At 40.6% G+C, this 16,418-nt stretch overlaps 1 protein-coding gene and 1 pseudogene across 1 annotated transcript; both read left to right on the forward strand.

Annotated features, from left to right (window-relative positions):
• Positions 1–3,762: 3,762 nt before the first annotated feature.
• Positions 3,763–11,769, forward strand: CDX4 (caudal type homeobox 4). The gene is made up of 3 exons (XM_037820723.1): positions 3,763–4,264; positions 10,249–10,394; positions 11,563–11,769. The coding sequence occupies exons 1-3, from the start codon at positions 3,763–3,765 to the stop codon at positions 11,767–11,769; spliced, it is 855 nt and encodes a 284-aa protein (XP_037676651.1).
• A 3,715-nt stretch (positions 11,770–15,484) lies between these two features.
• Positions 15,485–15,863, forward strand: LOC119523860 (annotated as a pseudogene).
• Positions 15,864–16,418: the final 555 nt, after the last annotated feature.

Raw genomic sequence — 16,418 nt, forward strand, 5'->3', positions numbered from 1 at the left:
GCAGTGAGAGCCTTTCAAGCATTAAGCTTGACAAAGAAAAGGCTTGACAAGATACCAGCAGTACTTCACAGGTGGACTGTACTGTTTACAAAGTAATTTCACAGTCATTATCTCCCATAAACCTTACAACTAATCTTACAACTAACTGCTTGGAGCTTGGAGGGTAGGCCCAGAGCTGGGCTGTGGAGGGGGAGGGAGACCAGCAGAGCCCCATTTGACCACTGCCTCTCTAAGCTTCAGAAAAACTAAGAGGTCACTCTCTAGTGGCTCTAAATAACTCTTGCATAGCTAGCCCTGAAGTTCAGCCTGTGAAGTTTGACTCCTGCCACTGACTATGTTGCTTCCTGCAGGGAGGCCACCTCCCTGGTTAATCTCCAGATTAAGAAAATAGCCAAAGGTTCCTCAATATCTCTCAAATAAACTAGACTGAGCCTGCCTGCCTATACCTGAAAGAAACAAACAAACAATACAAAGCTGGAGGAATCATGAAGTTGAGTGCTGCCACTGACTTCTCTTCCAGACATCCTTAGAGCTGGGTCATATGGTGATTCCCAATCTACAGTTCCAAAGTCATTTATTGATTTCCGGAGCCCCTACCATGTGTTAGCCTCAAACATACCTCCCCACTCCCCTTCAAGATGCTCAGATATCAGAAGATTCAAATAAGACCCCAGATAACCCTAAGGCAGTACAAGAATAGTGTCAGTGAGTCAGTCAAGGAGGGTGAGTTGGTAATGAGATTCATACAAGAGGATGAGTGCTTTCTGATGGGAGTATCACCACATTTTAGGGAGGAGGGGACACTTGAGCTGAGCCTTGAACAATAAGGATAATTTGAACAATTTTGGTGGAGAGAGACATTCTAAACAGAGGGAATTGCAAAAGCCAAGATACATTTTGTAGCAGAAAGTATATTGATCTGGGAGTCAATAGACCTGAGTCTGAATCACAGTTCTGCCATTTACTTTCTTAGAAAATATCTTCCCCTTTCTGGGCCTTAGTTTCCTAATCTGTAACATGACAATATTGGGTTAGTTAACTTCTGAGTGCCCTCTATATGCTGCCACCTGACTTTTTATTTTCAAACCTCATGTAGACCAGTTTACCTAAAGGGTAGAGAAGGTGAAAGAGAATAATGCAAGTATAATGGAGGCCATGCTGTGAAGAGTCTTGAATGGCAGGCCTGAGAGCCTGAGCAAGGAAAAGAAACAGCAGCCAAGTTCCAGGCCTCAGCCCTGATTTGTGCATTTAGTCTGGTACCAATTTATGAATGTGTACTTTGCAGTCAGAGTGACCTAGCTTTGGAATCCAGCTTCACCACATACCAGCTGTGTGCATTTATACAGTTACATCACCTCTCTAAGTCTCAATTTCTTCATCTCTAAAATAGAGATTATAATAGATAACTCATTGCACTGTTGTGAAGATTAAATTCAATCATGTATAAAAAGTGCCTATAAGTATGTTACTTTCCATGCCCCTTAATCTCTTTTCCCCAGCACCAGGCTTTAATTAGGTTTTTCTGGCCAATTATTTCTCTCCCTTCCCCTTGCCTGTAACAGGCTTCAAAATACATCTAGAATCCAACTACTTCTCTCCACCCCCACTGCCACTAACCTTGTGAAGTCTTCATCATCTCTTACCTGGATTTTTCTAATGGCTTTTTAATTAGTATGCCTAAATCTGTTTTGTCCTTTTACCATCTATTCTTAATCCAACAGCTAGAGTGATCCTGTTAAAATTTAAGTTGAATCATGTCACTCCTCTGTTCAAAACTCTCCAGTGGCTCTCTACCTCACTTAGAGTAAAACCTATAGTCCTTACAATGGCTGCCTCCTGCTTAGCTTTTGAACCATCTACTCTTTAGCCACATTTTCTTCCTCACTGTTCCTCCAATACTAAACAGGCATTATCTGTTCACTTATTATTCCTTCTGTCTGTACCCTTTCTTTTCAAAGCTCACTCCCTCACCCCTTTCAGATTTTTACTCAAATGTCATTTCTCATTGAGGCCCTCTAAGACTGTCCCCTTTTAAAATTGCAACATGCTCTAGCATTCCCTATCCTCTTTTTCTGCTTTATTTTTCTTCATAGCATTCATCACCACCTGACATACTATATAATTTAATTACTATTTAGTGTTACTCCCCACTACAATGGAAGCTTATTAATGACAGGGGCTTTGTCAGTTTTGTTCACTGCTGACATCTGCATGCATAGGACAACTCCCGGCACTCAATAAATATCTGTTGAATGAATTAATGAATACAGCGGTCCCATACTGAGTAGCATGCACTGAGTTAAGCAGTTTGTATGCATTATCTCAGTTAATCCTGCCTTGTAATGTAGATACTGATAGGCTCCTTATTTTACACAGGGAAAAAGAAACAGAAACAGGAAAAAAAAAAAAAGAGACTCCCAGGGGTGAAGTGACTTTCCCAAAGTCAGAGAGAGATTAAATAAGTGGAAATGCCAAGTTGGGTTGAACTTTGTGGAGGATCATATTGCCTGGGTAGGTAGCAATCTAGAGCAAGGTTTGTGGTGGATCTTGGGGGGAGAGTGACATTAAGATACATATTTGTTTTGTGCTCAGAAGGTGACCTGGCTTACTGAGGCAAGATCTTGAGTTCATTGTTACCTACTGACAAGCTCATGCCTTTTTCAACAATTGGAGATTTACAAGAAAATCTCCTCAAGTCTGAAAGAAAGTTGAGAGCTGCAGCTCCCCTGGATCTGAGACTGCAGGAGTTCTGGTACCTTGAGACACCCGCTTTGGGGAAGAAGCTATTCCTGGCAGAAAAAGACACCAGAGACTAGTGGAGTGACATGGAAATAAATAGGAGAGCCAGCTATCCACATGGATTTTCTCCCTACCTCCTTCCTTCTTCATAACCTATCTTCTTTATCTTTCTTTAATACATGCATATTTGTAAAAGATCCAATTAATCCAGCCTGCCACCCACAGGAATGTAACTTTGGGAGGACAGAGTGGGAATTTTTGACTCTTGTTCACTTCTGTATCCCCAGCACCTACGACAGTGCTTGGCACACAACAGGCACTCAATATATAGTTGTGGAATGAATCTCTATCTTTGGAAATAAAGCCTCCTCCTAAAGGAAGAGGCAGAGGAGAAGGGAAAGCCATTTTCAGTGACATTATGGGCTAGTACTATGTCAGAGTATCCTGGCCAGAGGAAGTGAGCAGAGGAGATACAGCATATGCAAGCTGGGATGGGGACTCTCAGTGAGAGTGTGGAAGCTGAAGGGTAAGTACTGAATCCCAGACAGCAGGACTTGGCCATGCTTCTGGACATCTCCATCTCACTTTGGAGAGAGCTAGTCAGAAACCCCTGGAAAAGTTCATGGGTACAAGAAGCACAAGACTGGTGCTATGGGGACCACATGGACAGAAGAAACAAGGAAGATGAGACAGAAAGGCCTGGGAGCTCAGGCAGAGGAAGTATAGAGTGAATAAATCCCTGTGAAAGTGGATGGCCCTTCATTTGAATGCAAATGCTATGTAAAGGCCTGAAGCCCCTTGACGTCAGCCTAGCTATTGGTGGCCTATCTATAATGGGCTACCAGTCACCTGGAAGCCCTCTGAGTAGGAAACGTGGGATGGAGTAGCTTGAAGTGCTCAGAGGAATGTGCAGCACAGCTACGGACTGACCTATTGATTAGCTGCTGCTGCTTGAAGACAGGCCTGGGCCTTGCAGGGATCTCAGGATGACTTAGGGAGCTCCTTCCTTCCACCCAAGCTACCATGTATGCAAGCTGCCTTTTGGAGAAAGAAGCCGGCATGTACCCAGGCACTCTCAGAAGCCCCGGGGGGGAAGGCAGCTCTGGGACGGGAGGCACTGGGGACATTAGGAGCCCGTTCCAAGCCTTCAACTTCGGGGAGGCCCTGGCCTATGCGCACTACATGGGGTATTCCCATATGCCTAGTATGGAGTCTCCGGGGCCGTCGTTTGGGGGCTGGGGTTCACCCTACAGCCCCCCCCGTGAAGACTGGAGCGCGTACCCCAGGCTATCCAGTACAATGGGTGTGGTGGCCATGAACAACATGACCCCAAGCCCCGCCGCTTTCGGATCGCCTGACTACAGCAACCTGGGCTATCCGGGAGGCGGAAGCGGCGGCGGCAGCCTGCCAGACTCTGCAGGCGGGCAGCTGATCCGCAGCGACACGAGCACCGTGGATGCCAGCTCCCCTAGCAGGAGCCGGCACAGCCCATATTCGTGGATGTGCAAGACCGTGCAAGTGACCGGTGAGTAACTGATTCTATTGCCCTCAGATCTTTCCTTCCATTCCTTCTCCTTTACTTCCCTTGGCCAGCCGGTCCTCCTACTCCTACCTCGGCCTCTGTCCCGGACAGCTTAGCTGAGGAGATTTCTGCACAGCTTAGCTGAGGAGACTTCTGCGTGCCTGGCTGCCCATTAGTGAGCTTCCTTTCTTGCTCCTTGGCCCAAAGCCCGCTGACAAAGCTTGAGACTAAACCGACCCGAAGGATGGTTTTGTCCATAGCCTGAACAATCAATGGAGCAAGTTGGTGGGCAATGGACATGTTGAACCACAAGGATCAGAATTGGACTTCATAGTTAGGAAGAAGATAGATGCACAGGAAAACCCAATGGGTGAATGAGGCAAGAAAATTGCTGTGACGTCCAGGTGCTCAATCACTGCTGCCTTTCTGTTCCATTCCCAAACACTTCCCCATCTGGGCGAGGCATACCCCCACTCCCCCCAAAAAAGCTGTGGTGCTCAATCTAGGTGCTCGGTGCATGATTTACAACGAACACTCTGGTTTAGCCATGAAGGCCTGATGGCAAAGGGGGTTTGCCACCATGACCTCTCAACCAAAATCTCCAGTTTCCTTTGCCCAGTAAGTTGGCAGCGAAGAGTTGGCCTCAAAACCGTTGTTTTCCGCAAATGGAAGTGTTAGGGCAAGCCAGAAGACTACAGGGAGGCGTTGAGACAAACTATGCTACTCAATCCTAATATGCGCTGGGAGTGCACAAATATCAACCCCTGCACTAATAAGTGGTTACAGTCCAGGCTGGCGCCCCAGAGGTGCAGGGGCCAGATGATGCATCTGCGACAGCGCTCGGGAAGGACCTGCGACTCCAGCCCAACTCTGAACCGCGCTCCTACCAGTAAGCCAGTGGGCAGCTTCTGGAAGCCAGGGGAGGGGGAAGTAAGAGACCTGCTTAATCTTGAGCTGGAGTCCGGAAGAGAGGAAATGTTTGTTTTCAACTGTAGTTGTTCTCTATCACATTCTTATTATTCTAACGCGTCGCTCCCTATCATTAGAGAAAATTTGTAGAGTTCTGCTCTATCACTTTCATTCCTTTGGGGAGGAAATGACATTTCAATAGCACTTCTTCACAACGATTATGCTTCTCTTCACAGTTCTGCATTTTTTTCTCCCCTCCAAAAAGCAAAGGCGAGGGGTGGCGGGTGGGGGGGAGGGGGGGGGAAGAAACCAATTTTGACCGTTACGAGGAATCTTATCCTGAAGGAGGCAGTGCTGGTTAATTAAAACATTACTAGGGTGGCGAACTTAAATACTTTGTTTTAACGTTTTTGGAGTAAATCTACTTTTTTTTTTTTTATGGTTTAAATATGGTTGAGAAGGCCAGCTAAGTAGGATAGAAAAGGAGGTTAGGGCCGGACATTCCCAAGGTTGTTACTACATCTAATCTTAGGGTTGTAATTAACTTCCATTCACCAAACACTAAAAATCAGAAAAAGACACACACAAAAAAACAGAAAAGTAGCTGCTCCTACTCCAGGATTATGCTTTGAAACACTTTAGAAGAAGGAAGTCACTGGTTGTTGTTTAGAGTAGAGAACAGTGAGAAAAGAACAAGATAAAAGAAATTATCTTGAGTCATGAATTATCTATTTTGGAGGGAAGATATGGCAGATTTCTCTGCTTAAAAGTCTTCCATTTGCCTTTGCTTTTATAATCTGTGCCCCATCTCTTAGGCAATTCTGGTTCCTGGAGGATATTAGAAGGGACTCAGTCTGTAACATCCTAATCATTAGCTAAGCCATCAGTCCTGGCTTTACAGTGACACCTTCACAAGACTTTCTCTCCAATATCTATGAGGAATTAAAAATTGAATGATATTGGGACTCCTTTGACTTCTGGCGGCCTATCCTATAAATAAGGCTTTATTAAATTCAACTTTTTATCATTTCAGTAAGTCTTATAAATGAACAGACCCCTTTGCTGTATTCTTTGTAGTCCAAGGTATATATTTAGCAACAGTTTTAGAATATGATGAAAAATATAGATACTCCCCCAAGAAAAATGCACAAAAGCATGCACACACACATTTCAGTTTTGAGTAATCTTAGGAGATTCGTGGACTCACTGAAGCCCTTTCACAGATCTCAGTTTATGAACTTCACACACAAAAAAATTAATGTGATCACAGCACTGTACCACTTCAGATGAAAATGCACCCATTTGTATGCTTAGCACATAGTGGGTGTTAAACAAATATTTGTTAAATAAATGAATGAGTTCAGATCATCCTAAAATTTCTACTTCACTCAAAAATATTGGGAGTAATCATATGGTTGATGGCTGAGAGGAAATTAGACAAACTGCTAAATGGAACTAGCCCCACCCTGATTAAGATAATTGACTGAAAGCTGAATAATTTTTAAAATAGCCTTAGATTGAAAAAAGAAAAATATACATATTAGGGGACTCTCACAAAACATGTCATAGTATCCATTATAGTATTTGACTTTCTAATGAGAGAAAGGGGACTGACACATACAACTGTCACCTAGGTGATCTAATTAAAAAAAATTTAATTCAACTCAGTTTCCTAAGTGGCCTATTCCAATACACATCCCATTTTAATGATTATATGAAAAGGTTCTGTGAAAAATAAGTATTTTCATATTTTAAACATTGTCAGTGCATTTTCAGTGCTAGGTATTATTTTCTCATCTTTTCTTTTACCCAGAGTTATGACTCTGGATGAGTATTGGCAAGGTGGTAAGCTAAGCAGGGCTGGAAAAAGGCTTTCTTGTTAGGGATGGGAAAGGGGGGAGAAAGGATGAAGTGACTTTGATACATTCTGATAAGGCATTGAAAGTAACACTAAGGACATTATGCTTAAAAAGCTTTATTCAATTACAACACTTCATAAATTGCTTTGTAATTCTTGAGGCTTATCATTGTCTTCCCTGATTTTGATCATTTCATTGAGCATTTTTAAAAATGAATTTGCATTTGGAAGCACTTTATTTTTTGCTAACATAGTGAAGGATTATGATGAGATGGAAAGTCATCATGGTGGGTCAACTGGACAGTACTCCCCACAGAAGGAAATTGATTTTCATGATCTTTAACTCCACTGTCATCATCATCATAGCCCCAAGGTTTAGAGAGTGTTTTTCTCCCTGACAGCACTTTTGCAAACTGTGTCTAAAATAAGCATCATTTTTATTTCATTTAGGGTGATAATAAGTTATTAAGTATTATGACATTTGCCTGCCAATATTGTGGGGATAGTGTCTCTTGGGTGATGGGAAGGAGTCTACCCATCTTGAGCTACAGAAGTTTGTCAGGGTCTTTTGCGATTGTGGGGAGAAGGGAGCAGGCAATGAAATCTCCACCACAGAGGAATGGGGGCAGCCCTGTAAGACACCTATCTTAAATTTTGGTACTTTCCTAAATGAACTCACTGTAGCTGCTGAGAAGGCAGTCTCTCTCATCCTCAGGAATGTCATAATCTCTATGAGAAGAGAGTAATCTGAACCATAAAAAGGGGTACTCTTAGTGGTTTGTCAGTACTTGGGAATATGGATATTATGCTCTACCAGACAATGTCCAATCTCCAGTCAATCTTGATTCATCATTTAAGCAGAAGAGGTAACCAAAGGGGGAAGTGCCAGTTTGTGGGAGGCCCAAAAGGGGAGAACCTGGAAATGAGACTTCATTTCTCTTTGTAAACTGTGCAGTCAGTATTTTCCTCTGAGCTAGTCTTCTCGGAGTTTGCAGTCTTATCTATTAGATTGAAGCTACAGACCCTTTTTAACACTTCGCATGCCTTTGATATGCAGCCAGGCTCTTCTTCATCCCTCCTTTCTTTAGGAGTTATATTGCCGGAAAGGGTGAGGACTTTCATGGCAAATAAAGGGGACTGGTCTTGGCTTTATTGTCCCCAGAAGAAACTTCAAGAGGGGAATTTATGACCAGTGGGGGTGGGGAAGGACTGCAGCCTTTCCAGACCTCTTGAAGTCTGGTTGTATTTACTAATTATTGAAGAGCAGGAAATACAGACACATGCAAGTTGAATTTTAACCTCTGCCTTAAGTTAGAATGTAATCACTCAGCCACTTAGTGATTAGGAAGGGTTTTAGGAAACCTCTCTTCAAAGATATATTTTGACCCCAAAATTTGAGTTTTGGGGAATAAATTAAACCTCAAAGTTTTCATTTTGGCTCCAAATATATATTGTATCTTTGTAACATACCAAAAGCCTAGTTTCCCTGGATCTGTTCAAATTTGGAAAAACAGACCAAGTTCAGGCCTCTAAGGTAGGTTAACTGACTGGGCTCATAATTTTCCATTTTCAGGAGGGCAAATTATGTTCAGTTCATTAATCCATGAGCTATTCGGCCATTTAGTTTAAATCTAAGACAGACATATCTCTCATCTAGAATTCGTTTCTAAATTTGTGTCCCCTTTCTTTCTTTCCTAGAGATAAAAGGGTGTCTGACATTTGTTTAAGGCTTGTAAATTCCAAACCAATTGACTGGTGTTTCTGAATGTGAAGAGGATTCGGGAGCTGATGCTGTGTAGCTCCTTTGTTAGGCCTGTGCTGCATCTTAACACCTCAGTGGAGTTTAGGGAACCACTATAAAGAATCCTTTGTCCTATATATCGCCCCCCAAAACATCACATCAAAAACAACCAGGGAGGATCAGAAGGAGTTTACCAAAAGTTATAGAGAAGAGGAGGAAGAGCCTGGAGGGGGTTAGAGAAATTGAAAAGAAAGGGAAACTGCCTAATCATCTTCAGGAAATTTGAAAGGAGGAATAAAACTCCATTTAAAGGAGGGCATGAGAAATTAGTTAAACGTTGTAACACAAAGCAAATGTTTGGATATCCTTTCAGAGGGCATGGAATACTCATTTTATTCTGCATCTCCCTCGTGTCCCCATTCATTATTCACTTGGGAGTAAAATTGGTTTAAGACCTACACAAAAAAACTAAACTATTTTTTTCTAATAGGTAATAAGGGCTATCCTAGAAGAGAATCGGCTAAGTGACAACAAATGTTTGCTTTTAAAGTCACTATCGAAATCAAATTTTCTTTAGGGAGTATATGCAACTAATAATGCCAGAATCACAGAATAATGTGTCACACTTGGCTTTACAGCATGTTTAAACTGGGGATGACATTTAGCACACAGAACTGGGAGTCAAAAGGTATGTGCTTGAGTCCCCACTCCTCTGCTTATTAGCACAAATCTTTTACCTACACTGAGCCTCAGGTTTATTATCTGTAAAATGGAAATAAGAAATGGTCTGCAAAATTCAAGAGGGTAAGTAAGAGGTCAAAAGAAAACTGAATAGACTGCATAAAGTGTAAAGGGAAGCACATGTATAATGGATGTTGCTACTACTGTTAATGCTGCTCCCATATGAGTAGAAAGGGAGTAAAAATCATGGGTTCCATGTTTGTCTTAAAATGCTTTGGTGTAGAAATAGGTCAATGGTGAATGATTGCAATTTAATTGACTTTTTAAGGAGAAACATTATTTAGAGGGATTTCAGTTTCATGTTTATAAATAAATATCATACAAAAAACATAAATAATGGGGAGAGTAAGGGGTATGGGATGTTTTGGGTGTTATTTCTCATTTTTATATTTTTCTTTATTTTGGAGTAATGAAAATGTTCTAAAATTGATTGTGGTGATGAATGCACAACTATATAATGATATTGTGAGCCACTGATTGTATACTTTGGATGGATTATATGATGTGTGAATATATATTAATAAAATTGCATTTAAACAATATATATATGTCATAGCCACAAATGACAAAGTATTTACTGGAGAAACGGACTTATGACATCTTTGACTCAAAAATGTACTTGCTTTATATTTTAAAGTAAGATAGATCAAGGTAAGAAGAGTGGCTATGATTCCTTCAATCAAAACAATCTCTGAAATAGCAGAACAAGACTAAATGCAATGTTTCCTTTCCTAATAGGGAAAACTAGGACAAAAGAAAAGTATCGTGTGGTTTACACAGATCATCAAAGGCTGGAGCTGGAGAAGGAATTCCACTGTAATAGATATATCACAATACGGAGGAAATCAGAGCTGGCAGTCAACCTGGGCCTTTCTGAGAGACAGGTATATGAGAAGTACATCCAATATGTCCCATCTAGTCATTTCAAAAGATTGAGGTCTTAAGGAAGCCTATAAGCAAGAATGTTTGTAAGCAGAACAGGGGATCAAGACATTCTCCAACATCCCCTAAAGCCCACAATCATACTGCTGGACCTCCCAGCTTAGGCTCATTAGTCAGATGGTTTGTTAACATTTGAATGTGATGAGCTCCATGCTGAAAGCAGAAACAAGGGATGGGGAAACAGGAGGAAGAGGTGAATTATAATTCCAGTAGAACTGATCCATCAAGTCAAAATCTTGATCTGATTCCCCAAGTAGTCACAACCAACTCGTGAAGTAGAGATTTGGCAACCATGACAATTATTTGGTTCATATCAATCTAGAAAATGCAAATCCCATTTAGTAACTGAACACCAATGCTGTTGCCTGAACCAAATTTTTCTGTTATTCAGATTAGGAAATTCAATTTTCTATTTCTATATAATCTTATGATGCCTGCCCCAAATTTACCTCATTGTGTGTGCTCAATGAAGAGTCCATGTGACTTTGACACTACATAACCATCTGATGTTCTTTCACTTAAATCTAGGTATCATAGAATTCTAGAGTTGTAAGGTCCATTAATCTATTGCCCCAATCCAAGCAGCCTGCATTTCATCCATATATAAATGTATATTAGTATCACTTTGGGCTTTATCTCCAGCAAGAGATAGATACTATTTCATTGCTCTTGCTCAACCAGTTCTGTTTTATTAAACTTACAATTAGGAAGTTCTATGTATTGCTGATCACAATCACCTTTGCTACTTAAACTCCTTACTTATTATCTCATCACTATTCCAAATTTTCTGTCATTCTACTATTATTTCTTTTTACCCATGCAACAGAAATAGTGGGGGAGGTGTAATACAAAGAGCACTACATTCAGCGTCAATAGCCCTGAACTTGATCTAAGTTTCATAACATGCAAGGGAGTTGCCTTCTCTGAGATGCATGTTTTTTTTTAACTGTTAAATGGGCAAACTTCAAAAGGTAATTTTTAGGTTCAAGTGAATCAATTCATTTGAAAAGTTTTTGTAAATGCTGAAGTCCATGTACAATAACAGCAGTGACTGTGTTAATTGCATTCAGTGTGTTGCCCCATTAAATCTAAAGTCATACTGTGTTTCAGGTGAAAATCTGGTTTCAGAATCGCAGAGCCAAGGAGAGAAAGATGATCAAGAAGAAAATCTCCCAGCTTGAGAACAGTGGAGGTTCAGTGCAAAGTGACTCAGGCTCCATCAGCCCTGGTGAACTGCCTAACACTTTTTTCTCCACCCCATCTGCAGTCTGTGGATTTCAGCCTTTCGAGATACAACAGGTCATAGTCTCTGAATGAAAGAGAGGCAAAGATAAATGGAAAATGCCCTTCCTTTATCAGTATCTTTTTTTGTCTCTAAGATATTAGCAGGGAAGTTGGCATGGTGTAATCTTTTGTAAGACAGTATTCAGAACAAGTGGATAGACAGTGGGTTGAAGATAATTCAGGAGATTTCTACTGTTAGAAACTCCTGCTATGTGTGATATTAAATGTCAGTCACTTAGGAAGCTTAGTGGTAAGCTATATATTTAAAAACAAAATCAGTGGCACCCTGTTCATAGTGTCAGAAACTCACTTTGAACAGTAAAAGACAGTTCTGCCAGGAGGCACAAGTGTACTTGTGTTTCTATTATTTGATGCTGGGTGTGTTCTTTTATACTATTTTGGGGGCTAGGGAGAAGATAAGCAGAAATTTATCTGTCTCTAGCTACCTTTTCAAGTGTTTAATTCAAAAGCTGAAAGCATTTTCATAACAAGATAAATGTTCAGGAAATCATCATCAGGAGGTGATTCCGAATCCATTGTCAGTCAATAAAAATAACAAATAAAAACACCATTTTGACCCTTGATCATAGTTGTCTGGTATCGGTCATCTTATCTTGGAGCTTCCAAATTCAGTGTCAACTCCAAATCTTGCCAAAATAATGAAATCACAGTCTAACAATTCAGTTCAACTTGGTTGAGTCATTAGAAGGGCAGATCTCCCTCCCTACAGAATAAATTCTCTTTCCTCCATCTGCCTTTCCACTCCCATTACTGTTATAGTTCAGTGCCAGTCAGACTTACATAAGCACAACCACAGTGAACAGGTCTATAGCCTTTCCTTTGCTATCACTTTTCAACCAGTACAGTTTTATGCACCTAATGTCATGTCATTGCAGCCCATGTGACTGAAGGAGCTGTAGTTTACAGGTTATACCCACACAACCTGTCTAAGCAAAGGGGCTGCAGTGAGCAGTTGTCTGGAAATTTTGGTGTTAGTCCAGTATGCTGTTTACATATAGAAGTGGCCAAAGGCTGGGCTCTGGATCATTTTAATTTGAGATGGTTTAAAAGAAAAGTTGATTAAAGTAAGAAAACAATTAGAGTACAGCTTTCTTTTTCTTTTCAAGATTCATCTTCTAGTTCTTAAGAAATTTAGTTTTAAGCATACTATCTGTCTTTGGGTTGGGAATAAGAAATTGGTCCTTCTTCTCTTTATGAAAGTATGAGAATGAGGGTTTACTTTCTATGACTGCACCTAAGTATACATCATTTACTTCTGAAAATAATTAAGGGAAAAACCTTTCCATCTTTGATCAGTCTCTTGGAACTATTTTCTGACTTTCCTTCACGCATCTTCACAACACATTTATGAGGAAGGTATCAATTGCTCTAATATCTTGATAGGCAAACTGAGGTGCCAAATAATCAGCTCACTTTCCAAAGACACAGTAAAGCAGTCATGGATGCTGATGGGTACCCCTAGCTACATAAGAATGATGTTCTTTAATCGCTAATAAGTCTAAACTCAAAGCACTCCTTCCTATTATTTTGTATTTCATTATGCCGTTGAAGTTGCACACATCTCCCTAAAAACCAATCAGTGGGAAATTACCACCTAACAAGGCAGCCTTAGCCCTTTGTTTTCCAAGTCACTCACCCTCACAGTCAATGGATTTGTAACTCCTAATGATGCCTTTTATATATGTAATATTTATATTTTCAATGCACTTTTACACATGTCACATTATTTGGTCCAATACCTTTGTGAGATAGGCAAGAATTGTTATCCCCATTTTGTAGTTTAAGAAACTAGAAACTAGAGAGACACAAGTGTTTTTGGTAAATCAATTCCCTTCCTTTAGCCCAGGTCATACATTGGAGATTGCTGATAAGATAGACTAGATATATTTAAATTCCCTGTCTCTTCAAAAAGTTACTGACATTTCAGTAAGTTAATGGCAAAACCTAAGACTAGCTTTCAGGACCACTGATTCAATTCAGTAAATATTTATTGAGTGCCTATTCTGTGCAAAGCACTGTGCTAGGGTTTCTTGACTCCCAGGCCAAGACATATTCCATTCCATCTCTCTGTTGTTTATAAATACAAGATGGGCTACATAGCATGCTGATTAGCTGATAGGCCATCTGGACTGCTGACCAGAGAAAACCATTAAAATAGAAAAGCAACATTAAAATAAGTCCTTCAAATCTAGTGAGAGGACAAGTCACTTGTCTAGGTACACATAGAACCTTAATTGCTCCATCTTTAATAGCTCCCCTCCCCCTGCCGCCTAACAAAGATATCTTTAGCTACAGCAGTTGAATTTTCTCAGGAATTGTACTTTCCTGCTGTAAACTTTTGTTCCACAGAAAAGAAGCAAAATTCATCCCCTCCTTTTTTATAAATTCTGAGTCTCCAGAACCTGTAAAGAGAGCTACAATACGGAGCTTTTGTTCTTTATAGCATAGTGCAGCAAATCCTCTAAGAAGACATGTTGATTTTTTTCTCTGAGATCTGAGAAAAATATACACCCACATGCCTTTATGGTTACATTGTGGTATCTTCTAGAGTGATGTAGATAAAAGACTAAATACCAAAGCCTAGAAGCTGCATTCAAAGTAAGTTTCAATGAAGAAACATTTTTTTCTGGTGGAGGAAGGGGCAATAATGAAAATACCAAATGGCTGACAGTGTTCAGTTACAATAGTAGGAATATGAGGGATTTTCTTCTTTTCATTATTTTTCAAATTTATGCTGTTTTATAATTTTTCAAATTTATGCTGTTTTTAGTAGAAAATAAATATTTCTTTAAGAAACATGCTTTCACCCCCAAAGCTTTCTTTAGTTTATCCTCAAGCCATTTGGAGCCTGTAGAATCCCCAGTGCAACTTATATCTAGTGTTTCAATCTCCCAGATCCTTTTTAAGGCCCTTGATTTTGCCTGGGAGCTGTTTGTGTGCAGCTGCAAGGAAAGGTCTTTGGGAGAGGTTGGATTCTTTTCAAAGAAGGAAGGAAGCAAGGCCAAGGGAATTTTTCCACCCTTGGCTCAAATCCAGAGACTATGGCTGCTTTTCTTGGTTGGAATAGTTTAACATTACCAAAGCCAAATCAAGAAAGGAAGGATGGGACAGTGGGGGAGTGGGACTGGAAGGGAAGTATAAATTACAAAAGGGCATAAGGAACATTTTGGAAGTGGTAGATATGTTTATGATCTTAATTATGGTGATGGTGGCATGAGTATATGCATATGTCAAAACTCATCAACTTTTACACTTTAAATACAGCAGTTTATTGTATGATAATTATAACTTAATAAAGCTATAAATATACATTAGAGTGGTTACAACTCTTGTAACAATAATAGAAAAAGTCCCTAGGGAATTTAGTCTATAAATATAGTTATTTTAGATAATTTAGGTTCAACTCCCTAGGTAGGGATCACTTGCCTGGATATTCATGTTTGAAGGTGCTACTGAGGATAGACAGCAATAATTTATAATCAGTGAGTTTCTCATACCATGGGGGTGGGATTGAAGAGCCGAGGAAGATCAGGGTATGTGAACATTGAATCTTCAATTATAAGAGCCAATGTAAAGCAAACAAGATCCTTAGTGTGTACCTTCAGGGAAAATATTGAGAGTTGGTAGTGGAATGGTAGAAAGAACACTGAATTGGAAAATGGCTTGTGTTGCCGTCGCACGAAGAGGAGGACGCATAGGCCGGAGCCGAACTCTCCTGCCTGCCAGCATGTCAATTGGTGTGCTGATTCAAGTCTTGCACGAGACTGAGGGCCCATTGGGACGTGTGAGACGAATACCGGTGAGGTGTATCGTAGAAAGCTCATCGAGGCCAAGGACAACATGAATTGCCAGATGTCCAACATCACAGTCACCTACAGAGACAGCCGAGTGGCCCAGCTGGAACAGGCGTACAGCCGTGGCAGCAAGATCCGCTTCCTGATTTTGCCGGACATGCTGAAGAACGCAACCATGTTAAAGGGCATGAAAAACAAAAACCAAGGCTCAGGCGCTGGCCGGGGGAAAGCTGCAATTCTGAAAGCCCAAGTGGCTGCACGAGGACGAGGACGTGGAATGGGACGCAAAACATCTTCGAGAAGCGAAGATAAAATTAACCGTTGAACAGAACTTTAACACCCCCCCCCCCGTTTTTTCCTTTTGGCTTGTCTGGGTGGGGTTGGGGAATGTTTATTGTATATGTCCTCAGTTTCTTTTGACATCTTTCTCTTTACAGTAAGAGAAATGTTAACCTAAATAAATCCGTTTTTGTTTTTGCAAAAAAAAAAAGTTCTAGTTTTCCTAATGCTGCCACTAAATAGCTGTGTAAATTTTGGTTAAGTCACTTAACCAGTCTGGGCCTCTGTTATTTCATTTGTAAAATCTGGGGATTTGACTTGCCTTTAAGTGTTTCTTCCAGTTCTAATTTTTATATGACATTCTGGGAAGTTCTCCTTATGCTTTCTCTTTCCATATCACTCACACAAAATAACACACACACACAAAAACACAAACAACCTCTTGTGTTCTCAGGTCTTATAATATTACTGTTGGGGGACTCAGTCTTTCGGTCTCAAAGACTTTTCTGTCTTCCAGAGTTTACCCCCGGGATTCATGTTTTCAGAGCCTCTGTGTCTCCATCTATAAAATGGAGGTGAGCTAAATAT

The sequence above is a fragment of the Choloepus didactylus genome, chromosome X (assembly GCF_015220235.1).
Source record: "Choloepus didactylus isolate mChoDid1 chromosome X, mChoDid1.pri, whole genome shotgun sequence".
NCBI classification, from domain to species: domain Eukaryota; kingdom Metazoa; phylum Chordata; class Mammalia; order Pilosa; family Megalonychidae; genus Choloepus; species Choloepus didactylus.

Coding starts and splice junctions, on each gene's coding strand:
- CDX4 (XM_037820723.1), top strand. CDS start 3,763: ATGTATGCAAGCTGCCTTTTGGAGAAAGAAGCCGGCATGTACCCAGGC. Junction 4,265..10,248: donor CAAGACCGTGCAAGTGACCG/GTGAGTAACTGA, acceptor CTTTCCTAATAG/GGAAAACTAGGACAAAAGAA. Junction 10,395..11,562: donor TGGGCCTTTCTGAGAGACAG/GTATATGAGAAG, acceptor ACTGTGTTTCAG/GTGAAAATCTGGTTTCAGAA.